The 14,701-nt window shown below is 50.0% G+C and overlaps 1 protein-coding gene and 1 long non-coding RNA gene across 2 annotated transcripts in view; one reads left to right on the top strand and one right to left on the bottom strand.

Annotated features, from left to right (window-relative positions):
* Positions 1-14,701, top strand: part of NSMCE1 (NSE1 homolog, SMC5-SMC6 complex component) — a 39,733-nt gene that overhangs the window by 18,659 nt on the left and 6,373 nt on the right. The window contains exon 4 of the mRNA XM_027610619.2: positions 14,354-14,475. Coding sequence (XP_027466420.1) covers positions 14,354-14,475 — 122 coding nt within the window. The remainder of the gene's footprint in view (positions 1-14,353; positions 14,476-14,701) is intronic.
* Positions 8,777-14,035, bottom strand: LOC113932253. The gene is made up of 3 exons (XR_003523018.2): positions 11,256-14,035; positions 10,572-10,699; positions 8,777-9,326 (listed from the first exon to the last, which is right to left on the bottom strand). It is a non-coding gene; the product is annotated as an uncharacterized LOC113932253 (long non-coding RNA).

Genomic DNA, 14,701 nt, shown 5'->3' with positions numbered 1-14,701 from the left:
TCCCAATCAAATCCCAGCAGGGCTTTTTGTAGAAACTGACAGACTGACTCTGAAATTCACATGGAAGGGTAAAGGACCTAGAAAAACTAAACATATTTTGAAAAAGACAATCAGACTTGGAGGATTAACACTGAGTTATTAAAGTTAATTAAGAGTAACCTGATCTTAAGACGTATGATATAGTTACCCTATCAAGACAGTGTGGTATTGGCATAAAGATAAACTCATAGGTCAGTGGAATAGAGCAGAGAGTCTAGAAATAAGCCACACACAGAGGGACAGCTAAGTTTTGACAGAAATGTAAAGGCAATTCAATGGAGATAATCTTTTCAAAAAATGATGCTGGAATAATTGGATACCCCTTATTTAATTTAATTATGATTTTAAAAAGATTTTATTTATTTATTTGTCAGAAATAGAGCATGAACGAGCACAAGCAGGGGGAGTGGCAGGCAGAAGGAGAAGCAGGCTCCTCACTGAACAAGGAGCCCGATGTGGGACTCAATCCCAGGACCCTGAGATCATGACCTGAGCTGAAGGCAGACGCTTAGCAACTGAGCCACCCAGGCATCCCTATTTTTTTAAAAATTTTTTATTGTTATGTTAATCACCCTACATTACATCATTAGTTTTTGATGTAGTGTTCCATGATTCATTGTTTGTGCATAACACCCAGTGCTCCACGCAGAACGTCCCCTCTTTAATACCCATCACGAGGCTAACCCATCCCCCCACCCCCCTCCCCTCTAGAACCCTCAGTTTGTTTTTCAGAGTCCATTGTCTCTCATGGTTCGTCTCCCCCTCCGATTTACTCCCCTTCATTCTTCCCCTCCTGCTATCTTCTTCTTTTTCTTTTTTCTTAACATATGTGGCATTATTTGTTTCAGAAGTACAGACCTGTGATTCAACAGTCTTGCACACTTCACAGTGCTCACCATAGCACATACCCTCCCCAATGTCTATCACCCAGCCACGCCATCCCTCCCACCCCCACCACTCCAGTAACCTTCAGTTTATTTCCTGAGATTAAGAATTCCTCATATCAGTGAGGTCATATGATACATGTCTTTCTCTGATTGACTTATTTCACTCAGCCTAACACCCTCCAGTTCCATCCATGTCGTTGCAAATGGCAAGATCTCATTCCTTTTGATGGCTGCATAATATTCCATTGAGTATATATACCACATCTTCTTTATCCATTCATCTGTCGATGGACATCTTGGCTCTTTCCACAGTTTGGCTATTGTGGACATTGCTGCTCTAAACATTGGGGTGCACGTACCCCTTCGGATCCCTACATTTGTATCTTTGGGGTAAATACCCAGTAGTGCAATTGCTGGATCGTAGGGTAGCTCTATTTTCAACTTTTTGAGGAACCTCCATACTGTTTTCCAGAGTGGTTGCACCAGCTTGCATTCCCACCAACAGTGTAGGAGGGTTCCCCTTTCTCCGCATCCCCGCCAACATCTGTCGTTTCCTGACTTGTTAATTTTTGCCATTCTGACTGGTGTGAGGTGGTATCTCATTGAGGTTTTGATTTGGATTTCCCTGACAGGCATCCCTATTTTTTAAAAGATTTTATTTTTAAGCAATCCCTACACCCGAGGGGCTTGAACTCACAACCCTGAGATCAAGAGTCACATGCTCCACTGATCAGAAGTGCCCCAGATACCCCATCTTTTAAAAAATGAACCTCAAGCCATGCTTTTTGCACCATACACAAAAATTAACTCGAAATCAGTCAGAGACCTCAGTGTAAAACCTGAAACTATAACACTTCTAGAAGAAAATGTAGGAGAAAACCTTTGTGAACTTAGGTTAGACAAAGATTTCTTTGATACAATACAAAGATGTGACCCATAAGAGTATAAGTTGATAAATTGTAGACTTCAGAATGAAAAACTTCTCTTTAAAATACACTGGTTAGGGGGTAAAAAGACAAGCAAAATACAGGGAGAAAAGATTGCAAATCATATATCCAATAAAGTGCTTGTATCCAAAATATGTAGAGAACTCCCTGATCATACAGCTGAAAAAAAATGGGCAGAAGACTTGAACAGACACTTCACCAAAGAAGATATATAGATGGCAAATAAGTAGACGAAAAGTACTCCACTTCATTAGGGAAATGCAAACTAAAACCACAGTGAGGTACACTACATGCCCATGCTAATACTGAAAAGATCGCATACCGAGTGTTGATGAGAAAATAGAGGAACTGGCACTCCATCTGTCAGAATCTAAAGTGGTATAGTCATTTTGAAAAAACATGGGCACTTTCATGACACAGCCATTTCTGTTTCAAGTAGTTGTTTTTAGACTCAAGGAAAATGAAGATACATGTCTGCACAAAGGCTTGTACCTAGATGTTCAGAGTAGGTTTGCTTGTAATGGCCGAAAATGGGAAACACCTGGCTGCCCATCAACAGGCGAACCGATAAAGAGGCTGTGGGATGATCAGTCTGATGGACTACTACTCAGCAGTAAAAAGGAATGAGCTGGTGCTACACACTCCTGTATGAATGAATCTCAAAGTGATTATATGCTGAGTGGAGGAAGCGAGGCAAAGGAGATTATGTGCTGTAGGAATCTGTTAACATACACTCCTAGACAGTGTGTACTGGGCTGGAGTGACAGAAAGGTCTGTGGTCGCCTGGGGATGGCGTAGGGGAGGCTTGTGGGGGTGAGAGAGATTACAGAGAGGCATGAGGGAACTTTTGGGGGGCGATGGGTATGTTGTCTTGATTGTGGTGACGGTTTCAGGGGTGTATACATATGTCAAGACCTATTAAATTGTGCTCTTTAAATAGATACAGTTCATTGTATGTCAATTATACCCCACCAAAGCTGTTTTTAAAAATCTGAATATAAGGCCACTTTGCTATTATACGGTAGCTGTATAACCTTGGTCAGGTTGCTAAAACTCAGAGCTTCCATTTTCCTAGCTGTGAAGCGGGGCTGGAGATACCTGGCACCCGGAGTTATTTGTGGAGAATACAAATGTATTGTGTGGCATGTGCTTAAAGCCTGTACATCCCCAGGATGGCTAAATGTAGGGGATAATCAGGTTCACGCGATAGAGCTCGTTCTCTTGGTCTGGTGAGGCCCTGCCTCATCTGTGTGGGCCTCTAAGAAAATAGATGTAGCATTCAGGAAATAGATCCCTTCTGTCCTGTATCCAGGGTTTACCCGGAGGGGCACCTTTCTTGAAGTCTGACTCACAAGAGAGTTGGGAAGTAGTTATGTGGTAGTCAGGTAGCCATGGAAAGTTTCTTTGGTTCAGTTTCCCGGAAAACAGAACAAACATGGAAGCCTGAATTCTGAAACCTTCACAAGTGGCCCAAGGCCCTTTCGTCATGGAGTGGTGTTGCCCAGCACAGGGTTTAAGGGTGCCCCAAACCAGAGCCTGACTCTTGGTATTTCATTTCTCCTGTGGCGTTACTGAACAGAAGCAAAAGTTTGCCATAGCCCACAAGTTGCATGGCAATAATTCTGGTTTCCAGCCCTCGTTAAAATGTTTTTGGGTCTGGTCTTTTGTTTTTCGGTTGAACAGGTTGGGTTTTTAGGGAATCACCAGGTCCAGCCTTCCAGCACCCAGCTGCTTCTCACATCAGCTCCGGCCCTACCACTGCCAAATGCGGCCTTCCGAATCAGTGGCACATTTGCTGAGGGCCTTCTTTGCCTGTAGCTCTTCGGGGAGCCTTTTAAACTTATTTTTTATTTCGAAATAATTCCAAATTCACAGGATAGCTGTAAGGATAGTACAAGGAAGTATTAATTCCCTGGATCATTTGAGAGTTTCCAATTTGAAGTGCCATCACTGCTAAATTCTCTAGGGAATGTGTCCTTCTCGCAAAGACATCCTCCTAAATCCTCTTGGGATAACCATTCACATCAGGACCGATTAACACTGATGTATCACTGCCCTCTCATCCGCAGACCCCACTGGAGTTTTCCAGTTCTCTCAATACTGTCTCGTTTAGACAAGGGATCTGCCGCAGGGGTACGTGTCGCATTTAGTTATGTACGTTTCTTTAGGTGCCTTCAATTGGGAATCATTCCTCAGCCTTTTCCTTGATTTGTATGACTTTGACATTTTTGAAGATTACAGGTTAATTATTGCGTAAAACAGAGCTGCTAGAAATTTGACGCAAGCCACAGAGGTAATTAAAGTTTTCTGGGGGCCACGTTAAAAGAGGTAGAAGGAAACAGGTGTAATTAATATCCCAAATACCGTCATTTTCAACCTGTAACGAATGTAAAAAATGATTCATGAGATCTTTTCCATTTTCTAATATCACGTCTTCAAAATCCAGAATGTATTTTGCACTTGGGACATACCTGAATTGGATGAGGCACATTGTGAGCGCCAAGCCACCCCATGCCCGGTGGCCACTGCTGTTGGCAGGCTGCCCCTCAGTTCGGGCTGGTCTGTGCCTCCTCCCCATTCGGCTCTGGTTATGCTTTCTACCTTTGCAGACGTGTTGCAGAAGCAGTGCTCCCTCTGCCTCCTGTCTGGTGGTATAACGATGTCGGTGAAGACGATGTCTGCACTGTAAGGTTACTCCTTCCTGTGTGAGTAAGAAGCATTTTACAGGGCGGTTCTTTGAGACAAAGTAAATATCCCACTTGTACCTGCTGGATTTAGCATCCAGTGGGGTTTCTTCCCTGACTTCATTTATTTTGTAGTGGTTTCCAGCTTGCCGTGAGGTACTGTTCTAGATGCCCCACACTCGCATTTTGTAATTCGTGATGCTTCTTACATGTTCATTTTAGTGGGTTTTTCAATTATCTGCGGTCCTAAGGACAAACTGGGTAAACGATCTCAAATTTTAGTTTAAAACAAATGAAGAGGGGCGCCTGAGTGGCTCAGTCGGTTGAGCGTCTGCCTTTGGCCCAGGTCATGATCTCAGGGTCCTGGGATCGAGCCCTGCGTTGGGCTCCCTGCTCCTCGGGAAGCCTGCTTCTCCCTCTGCCTGCCGCTCTGCCTACTTGTGCTCTCTATCTCTGTGTCAAATAAATAAATAAAATCTTTTAAAAATAAAAATAAACAAAACAAATGAAGATCTGACATGATTTCAGGGAGCAGAATAAATAGGACGGTGTTCAAGCCAAAAAACCAGTTAACCGAAATGCACGTACCAAAAATAGACTGCTGAGCACAGTAGGAGAGGAACACTGGGGTTAGACAGGTATTTTCCGTGTTTGTCAGACCTTCTACCTGCCTTCCCCGTGGCTCTGTTTTTGTCCTGTTTTGTCCTCCGTCTGCCCCGCTGTGTTAGTGCCCTGTCAGGACCCCTGCATATCATTAGGCGGTGCGCGCTACCGGTGAGTCACCACGATATGGTTGACACTTTGGCATAGTGTTCCATCCTGTGTGTGGTCGTGTTGGTAAGCATCTTCTCTTTCCAGGGAGGACTCTGTGATCACTTGAAGCTGGCTCCCAAGCAGTTTTCCCCCTGTTTTTAATGATTTCATTGCACATTTGTCCCCTTTGGCTGTGAGGAACAGTTAATGAGCTTGCCACTGTCCAAGCCTGCCCGCCTTCCCAGTTAATCAAGGGGGATTAGGGATGTGATCGTAACTGAAAAGTGGCAGAAAACTAACATGAAGTCACCTCTGCAATGTAACTGGGTGGATTTCTGAACATACAGAATTTCACAACAGGTGGCTGTTTGTGCTTCCACAGGACTCTCTGGGCTCAGTAAGCTCCGTAACCACGAGGAAGTGAATGTTGCTTTCACGCCCCTGGCTCCTGAAGGACTCAAGGGGTCCAGATCCCAGCCCACTCTCGGCTGTGTGTGGTGAAGCCCCCAGGGTGGGACAGACCCTGGTGGCCAGCACAGATTTCCTGAGCCAGGACCTCTAGGTGCTCCACACTCTTCTAAGCGTGGATATCATTGGTTTTGGATTGCATTTTGTACCGGTTTTCAAACACGAGGGAGGTTCTGTGTGGCCAGTGGAGGGCCAGGGAGGACAGAGGTCCCAGTCAGAGACTTGGAGAAGTTCTCAGCTTTCTGTTTTCGAAAGGAAATCTTACCTACCTCATGGAAAAGTCATGAGGGTTAAACAGGGAAACTTCTGTTATGTGCCTGGTACAGAGTGCTTCCTAGGGCATGTTCAGTACGTGCTACTTGCTGCCGCTTCCTTCTTGTGTGACCCTTCCCATGTCATCTGACCCCACATCCTGGGGATGGGGTGTGGCGGTAGTGACTATCCGAAGATTCATAGTGCTGATACATAGGGTGATTTAGACCGTAGGGCTGAATTTCTGATGCTGGCATTTTCTCCCCAAATCCAGAAAGTGTGGTCCCTATGTCCTAATGGAAGGAAGTCACAAGTGTGGATGTTGAGCTGGGGAGGGGCCTTGTGGGCAGGCAGGAGGCCCACGTGATGGGAGTGTGGAGCAAGGGGGCTCACGCTGGGATCACAAAGGAGTGTGGCTAAGGGTGATGGAGCCCCCAGTGGCTGTGCGGAGAGGGGGGTGCCGGGACCTGGCCCTGTTCTGGCTGTGTATGGTGGACAGGGGTAGAGGGCTACGAACGGTCTCCCAGGAGACTGTGGGAAGCTGGTCCACACTCCAGGGATGAGGAGAATTGGAGAAAGTGGCCGGAGTCCCCGCTCGCAGCACCCTGGGCCTGCACACACCATTCTGCCACCTCGTTCATGCCTCCCGGGAGCAGGGCACTGAGCTGAGTCTTGCATGTGGACCTAAACAAAGACCACCCAAATGGGGATAGGCAGACGCTGCTTGTTCAGAGCTTGCTGTGGCAAGGGAGGCAGGCCCCTCACTGGTGTTTTGGCAGAGACCCACTGGCAGGTGTTGGGTGTGCCCTGACTGGAGGCTGGGGGCTGGTTACCTCGAAGCAGGACAGCTTTCTGTGGTTGGTCCTAAGTTGGAAGCAGGAACCAAAAACTAGGGAAGCCGTCAGTTACAAAGCAGGTCCTGGTCATCATGCACCAGTTACCACGCGGGTTATCATCGGGCTGCCGGGACTCGTTGCTAGAGGTAGTGGTCTGACTTTCTAGAAGGCTGGCTTCTAGGTGGTGGTCTGGCTTCCAGGGCTGGTTACTGTAGATGAGGGGTTGCTTCTCTGGGCTGGTGGCTGCAGATGGTGGGTCAGAGTCCTGTTCTTATTTGTGGTCTGTTCCTCGTCTGTATACTTCTTTTTCTTGCACTTTGCTTAATGCGCTTTCTACATGTTGCTTTTTTTTTTTTTTTTTTTACAAATCAAAGGTTTGTGGCAACCCCACAGCAAGCAAGTCTGTTGGTGCTTTTTTCCCAGCAGCATACTTCTGTCTCTGTGTCACATTGTCGTCATTCTTGGCACTATTTCAAATGTTTTCATTATATTTGTTACAGTGATCTGGGATCCTGTTGATTACAACTTGCTGACAACTCAGATGATGCTCAGCATTTTTAGCAATCATGTATTTTTAAATGAAGGTATGTGCATTGTTTTTTTAGACATAGTGCCATTGCATATTTAGTAGATGACAGCGTAGCGTAAGTGTAACTTTTATATGCACTGGGAAGCCAAAAAATTCACTTGACTAGCTTTACTGTGATGCTGCTTGATTGTGGCGGTTTGGGATGAAGCCCGTGTTACCTCTGAGGTATGTCTGTACTCAGAAGAATGAGTGTGACACAGTCTGTTCCTTTGAGTTATTCACAGCTCAGCCCACAGCCTCTTATCTGGTGGGTCAGGGAACAGAGTGGCCCCATTAGTCATCATGTCTCTTTATGGCAGGGTCCCAGCCCACATCAGAATTTGAAAACCGGGGACAGTCAGTGGTATCTAGCTGACGGGCACAGTTTGTTTGCCCTATAGTGTTTTAAAAACTCATGACCACGTTAAAAAACCAACCAACCGGGAGATTTCTCATAAAAATCAGAAGATTGGGCATGTGGCTGAAGCAGAGTAGTCCCGCTGCTCTTGGTGGGACATGTGTCCTCCACATCACCCACTGCATCTGCTCTTGTCCCCATCTGGGCTTCTGCCTGGCCTCTGTGGGCATCCGATTCTGTCAGGACCAACAAGCTGGGCTCAGCTGAAACCCGGAGAGGAGGAAGCTTACGCACCAGGGATAGAGCCAAGCCAGTTTGCTTTTAGCGGGTGGGCAGTCAGTCCCCACAGAGCCCCTTCATCTGCCCCGGAAGTTCCTGGGGTGGTGGGAATGGAGGCCGCCTCTGGTCTCAATGGTGGGTGGCCCACCTGTGTTCAAAGGCTGAGATGCAGTGAAATGCAATTAATAGCATCAACAGTCAAGTTCTGCTGAAAGTGGCTCAAGTTTCTGATGACTTATGTTGTAATTCAGGGTGCCGCCTGCCCTAGCACCTTAGTGACAAAGAGGCAGCAGCACCGTTCAGTTGCTGACTGGAGCACTGACCCACAGAGCTCTGGTGAGGGGCCTGGCCGATGGGTCAAAGAGCAGACTTTCTAACTAAAGTTAGATTAAAAAAAAAAAAAAAAGATCTCTGTGTACTTGGAAACAGCTCTCTAAGCAGATTTAAGAACAGTCCATCACTGGGCGCCTAGGCGGCTCAGTCGGTTAAGCGGCTGCCTTCGGCTCGGGTCGTGACCCCAGCGTCCTGGGGTTGAGTCTCATGTCAGGCTCCCTGCTCAGCAGGGAGTCTGCTTCTCTCTCTCTCTCCCTCTGCCTCCTCCTCCCTGCTCTGTCTCTCACTCTTTGTGTAAGATAAATAAATAAAATCTTCAGAAAAAAAAGAACAGCCCGTTATTCAAAGACCGTCCATGCCCCCAGCCCCCTCTGTACCATCAGAGGCCTGAGCTCATCTATCTTGTCATGGGGCACTGCCATTTTTCTCTTTTTTCAAGTCTCAGAAACTTGAGGGTGAAGGCATCAGGTCACATTGTTGGTGAGGATTGAGATACCTTTTTTTTACCCTTAAATGGGAAAAGTCAAACAAAAAAAGTAGACCAATACAATGAAGCCCATCGCCCAGCTAAAATGGCAACTCATAACTAATCTTGTTTTATCTACACATCTGCTACGTACTTAACCCTTATTATTTTGAAGTAATTCTCATGACATTGTTAAGTATCTAAGCAAAACTTTATTTGAATGAATGCTCAAGTCCTTTTGTCACTGTACCAAAAACTAAAGGCCAGCCCTTGGATTGCCAATCTGTAGTCCGTCCCTCGCTGGCCCTGGTTTCTTGGGTAAGCCCTTAAGCTCCGTGACCCTTGGTGTTCTCTGTGGAAGCGCCCAGACCCTGCTGTATCCAGCTTGCCTCGGTGGTTGTTCACGAGGCTCTGATGAGATCACGAGGGGGTGGAAGCGGGGTACACGGTGCACTGCTACACAGATAAAAGAATTACTTATTGAATGTACTGGCCACGTGAAAGACCGCCCCCTCCCTCCCTGCTCTTCCAGCGCCCTCGACTGGCCAGACTTTGGAAGTGGCATCATTGTCCGTTCCCGTCTTTCTTACACGCCCCGGAGTGTCCAGAGTCCTTTTCCCAGGCAGTTGATGGGAAGGTCACAGGCTGAGATGTGACCCCTTATACAGCCTGTCTGGCCCTGTGTCCCTGCCCACCAGCCTTGCCCAGCCCCCGGTGTGCCCCAGCGCCCATGCCCGACCTGGGGCCTGGCCTGCCCCCTCCCCAGCGCCACATTCAGGGGGACCACCCCCAGCCGGCCCATCAGGTGAGGGGCCTGTCACAGGGCGAGTTGGCCCACAAGTGGTTTGGTCCCTTGGGGTCTTATTTTTTGCTGTTATTTCCTCTGCCTAAAAATAGCATTTTCTATCTATAGTTGCCTAGTTTGGAACAAAACTCTTTGTTGCTCAGAAGTTAGGGCAGCAGACTTCCTGACCGCCTGCCGCCCAAGTGTGCGGTGAACTCCCGGTTCCACTAGCCTCCTGAAAAGCAGGGACCCTGATTAGCAAGAAGAGATTTAATTGAATTTTAAGAGAAAAGGAGAGAATAGATACAAAAGTAGCCAGAAAAAGCAGTCTCTCAAAATGAAGCAGCCCGGCTTGTCAGAGGAACGGTGGCCCCTTTTGTGTGGTGCCGCCCCGGCCTGGGGACTACCCGGAGTTCCCTTTCTTGAACTGTCCCATTGGAAGGGCATTTCCTACTAAAGAAAGAGCTCTTTTGTCCTCTCCTGGGCCTTGGCCTTTCGGCCCCTCACATGGCAGGGTGTGTGTTCCCAGAGAAGGCTTGCTCTGCTCTGCTGAGGCCCTGTGGCTTCGTGCTCGGGATGTGGGGTCAGGCCGGCCTGGGAGCCCTTGCTGAGTGATGGGGACTCTCTCCAAGCCTCTTGCATATCAAGATGTTATTCGTGACTCGAATTCTGGAGCCCTTCTGGTAGTGATGACGTGAAGCAAGCGAGTGAGCAGTGCCCAGCACACACTCCGGTGAATTACAGCCACATGTTTGTAGGCTTCCTGTTTGTAGCTCATCTAGAGCAACTTTGCCCCAGCCCACAAGGAAGGCCCAGGGACACCCTGTTCCCATGGAGAGAGGACCCAGAGGCCTCGTAAGATCCATAGACCTCTGCTTGGTTCGGACGTGGTGCCACGTGCCAGTTTCGGGAGTTACCTGCTCTCTGAGAAGAGACGGTGGTGGGGGGTCTGGGGCCTTGCTCGTCACTTCTTGGAGCTGGTCCTCCCATGATGCTGATTGCAGGTCCGTGGTGTTGAGGGACCCAGCCTCTGATCCAGCTGAACCTGCAAAAAAATCTGGTAACTTTGATACTTAGCTGAAGCCTGTCTTTTTTCTCAATGGGTTTGCAATTCTGAAGGGAGGAGTGATGTTATTAATTAATTCTCTTAAGTCGTCAACATGGCAGGACTAAGGCTGGAAATAATTGCTTCAGAAGTGCGTGGTTCAGCCTTTTATCTTAGGCACTTTATCATGACCATGGCCTTATAGGATATTGGGGCCCAAGGGATCCTCTAACTGTCCTTTGGCCCAGGGTGTTTATACAGATCTGCAGACTGGAGCTTCTAGGCTTCAGGAGCAGGGCAGGGCGTGGGGGCATGGCCGTGCAAATAGCTCCTTGGAGGACTGGAAGTCGGGAAGCACCAGTCCCGTGTACCCGTGACACTTGATGGGCCCGTCGGGGAGCTTGGTAGCAAGCAAGCGACCCAGTTCTGGCCGAGCTTAAAAGAACCATGTTGGAAGGGCGCTGGGGACAGGGACCAGGGGCCAGACTGGTGAGTGGGCAGGACCCAGAGGGCACCAGGACACAGGACAACCTTCCGGCCAAAGCCATCTTCCCACCTTTCCACCTCCTGGTGGCCGAGCTGGAACCACCTCGAGCTCTCCTTTTTGTCCCTTCCTAGATTGAGAGTGTCCATCTGATAGGCTGAGCACGGGGTCTGGGGCCACTCCTCCTGATCTCAGTTCTGGTCCCGTCAGCTTACTGCCTTCCGATTCTCTGGAAAAGGGTACCTGGAATTATTCTTCTCCCCAGATCACACTTTTAGGGGAAAGACAATTAAAAAAAAAAAAAAGAAAAAGCTAAGGTCTGGTTAGAGATGGAAATGGCTATTGGCAGTCAAATGTTACCAGATGACCCCAGGAGTGGGGCGGCCAGATGTAGTAACTGGGGCAGCCGGGTGATCGGGGAAGGCAGTGCTTGGGAGCTGCAGGAGGCCAGCACGGGCACCTCCCCTCAGCTGGTCTGGTCGGAGGCGTGCCCAGGACGTCGGGGGAGTGGGAGGCTGGGGGGTTGGAGTGAGGGGTGGCCCTAGAAAGAGAGTCAGAGGGATGTGTTCTAGACTCGTGAAGTTGGAGTGAGGCAGTGGGCGGCCTTCAGGGATGAGAGAAAGGGCGAGACCCACCTGAGGACCCCCAGAGAGGCGGGGTGGCCCCACGGCACCATGCTGTTGCCCCCAAAACTCAGGTCGGGTGGGGGGTGTTCCTGAACACCAGAGAAGTGTATTCTCCCCATTGAGAAGGAGATAGTATGGCACAGGGAGTGAGAAACACAGACAGTGTCAGCAGCGGGCGGCGATGCGGACATGCCCTTGACATAGGAAGCCGTGTGGTCAGAGACCGAGGAGGCAAGGGAACGTGAGCACTTGAGCAGGTGGCAGGTTCCTGCAGCAATGGCGATAGGAAGTGCGTTTTTTCATTTTTGTTTTGGTCTTTTGGGGTTTTTTGCTGTTGTTCAGTGAAAACATGCATGTTTCTGAAAAATGAGAGTGGACAGCACGCCGGAGGGGTGGGAGAGGGGAAAGCGCAGAGTGGCTATTAGCTCATCTCCATGCAGACGAGGTATCTGGAAAGTCCACCCTATTGCAGTGTTTGTGATCAGCCCACAGGGTACATTTTTCTGAACCATACCGAAGAGTGGCCTTTTCGGTGGAAAATGTGCATTATCACTTTCGGAGGGAGGTGGGACTTGCCATTGTGTCATATTGGGTGGACGGAGAAGCTCCTGCCCACGAAGGGCCCTGTCACACCCCCCCCCCCACCCCAGGCAGTGAGAGGCGGCCCTGAAGGCCCGACTGCCATGCAGCCAGATTCCCAGGGTCGGGTGCGCTGCGGCAGAAAGGGCTGCCCGCCCGCCGAGAAGCTTCCTGGCCACACTGCCTAAGCCCAGGCCCCCACGCAGTGCACACCGTCCATATGGAAGAGGAAGGAGGGCAGAGGCCGCAGAGAACATTTCGTGGAAAAAAGTGCTATTTGAGTTGCCTTCTGTAGGCAGAAGTGGGGGTGAAGAGGAGGGAGGCGTTTCGGAAAGGGACAGGAAGTACCACTTGGGTCCGCCTCTGCTCGCGCAGCTGGGGCCGTATTCCATCATCCTACTGTCCTCGTGGTTTGTCCCACGTCCATGCACCACCTATTTATTACTACTGACTGCTTATTTAAAGGGCTTTTTTTTTTTTTTTACTTAAATAAGTTTATTTAAAGAGGAAGATTTGATCCCTGCTGTGATTTGCATGTTAGTATGATTGTCCTGGTCTTTGTCATTAGCTTTTCTGGGGCCCCCTCTGCCCGGGTCAGAACTGTCCCTTGCATGGCCCACATGGCTGGGACCTGCCACCAGCATGACCGGTCATTTTTTATAACCTTCAACAATCCTTAGGTACACAAGGAGCTTAGAAATCTCTCTCTCTGTAGGAAGTCAAACACAGATAAGTGCCCTGGGCTTGACCCCCTCATCTGCGTCTCCCTCCTAGCAGTGGCCTTGGCCATCAGCTTCATGGGTATCCTTCCAGGCCTTTTTCCTGTGGTATTTCATTAGTTTTATCGTTGTTTTAACATAAGTGGTATCACATTGCTTGTATGCTGGCTTTTTCTCCTCATAAATCTGTTGAAATTATTTTAATAAGTTAAAACAGTAATAAATACTTTTTCTTTAAAAAAGTATCACAGTACACAAAAGGGTAATTCCAAGACACAGAGCTGACCACGTCCTTTCTCTGCTTCCGAGTCTGAAAGGCTCCCCGTTCCCACCCTCTGCTGGGCGGTAGGGCCCTGCACATGGGACTCCTGCCTCCCGCTGCAGCCTCCCTGGCCCCTGGACCTCTTCTGTCCCCAGTTTCCCTGCAGCACGGGGATGGTGATCCCTCCCCGGTTTCTGTACATACCCCTCATCTATGGACTGGTGGCCCGAGGACAGTGGAGGGGGCTTTCTTGTGCAGCCCCGGGCAGCATGGAGGCGGGACAGCATACGGGTCAGAGCCCGGGCCGTGGCTGTGCTGCTGGGCTCCCGCTGCTGAGCCCGGGGGTGCAGTGCGGGCGCGTCAGCCCCTGTGCACCTGGGCCTGGCCGCCGAGCTGGAGGAGGACACCGGTGCCTGCCTCGGAAGGCTGCTGGCACGATGGCCTAATGACTGGGAAGTGCTTGGTGCGGGGCCTCTCCCGGAGCGCGGGGGCGGGCGGGTGGCAGCGTTGCGCTGTGAGTTGGTACTCTTACCCTGGGCTGGTCGTTGTTAGTCTTCACCGCTGCCACCCCGCCCCTGGGGCCCAGCACATGGGCTGGCACGGGAGTATTCAGTATGTGTCTGGATGCGGATAAAGGGAAGAGGGTATAGAGACAGACCCGGCACAGGTGAGGCTGCACAGGGACAGGCTCCTTGTGGGGAAGTGTGCGGAGAGGGGCATAGTGGGCGGTGAGGGGCGGCCAGCAGGTGGGGGCTTCCAGCAAGGAGGGGAAGAGCTGGGCAGGCTCAGACACGATTTCGCCCGCCTTCCTGCTCACAGCACCTCCCCTGTCTGCATACTCGAGGAAGGAAGAAGCCACACGATTGGCATTGACCCAAGAGGGCTGGGCCTTCACCTACTCCTGGCCTTGCTGTCACAGGCTCAGGTGGATGTAATGACTTCTTGATGCCTCCCCCGCTCCCGCCCCGGCCCGTTTCTCTCCAGGCACTGCCACCGTGGAGGAGCTGGAGGACTTTATCAACAACATTAACAGTGTCTTGGAGTCCTTGTATATTGAGATAAAGAAAGGAGCCACCGAAGACGACGGGAGACCCGTTTACGCGCTGGTGAGTGCACGCCGGCGCCCTCTCGCGGCGTCTATGCGGAACTGCGGTGGGTGGAGGCACCCCCGCCCCAGCAGCCCTGCAGTGGAGACACAGACCCAGCCCAGCGTGGCCGCCCTGCCCACCCGGGGCCACCGGCGCCACTGTCAGTGTCCTGTGCCATGATCAGGGCCGGGGCTGTCACCCCGATGCTCACTTCACTGCCCCAACCGAGCCCCTGCCTGAGACA

Source organism: Zalophus californianus, chromosome 10, assembly GCF_009762305.2.
Source record: "Zalophus californianus isolate mZalCal1 chromosome 10, mZalCal1.pri.v2, whole genome shotgun sequence".
Taxonomy (NCBI): Eukaryota; Metazoa; Chordata; class Mammalia; order Carnivora; family Otariidae; genus Zalophus; species Zalophus californianus.
The sequence above is the reverse complement of the archived record's forward strand: the minus strand, read 5'-3'. Positions and strand labels throughout refer to the sequence as shown.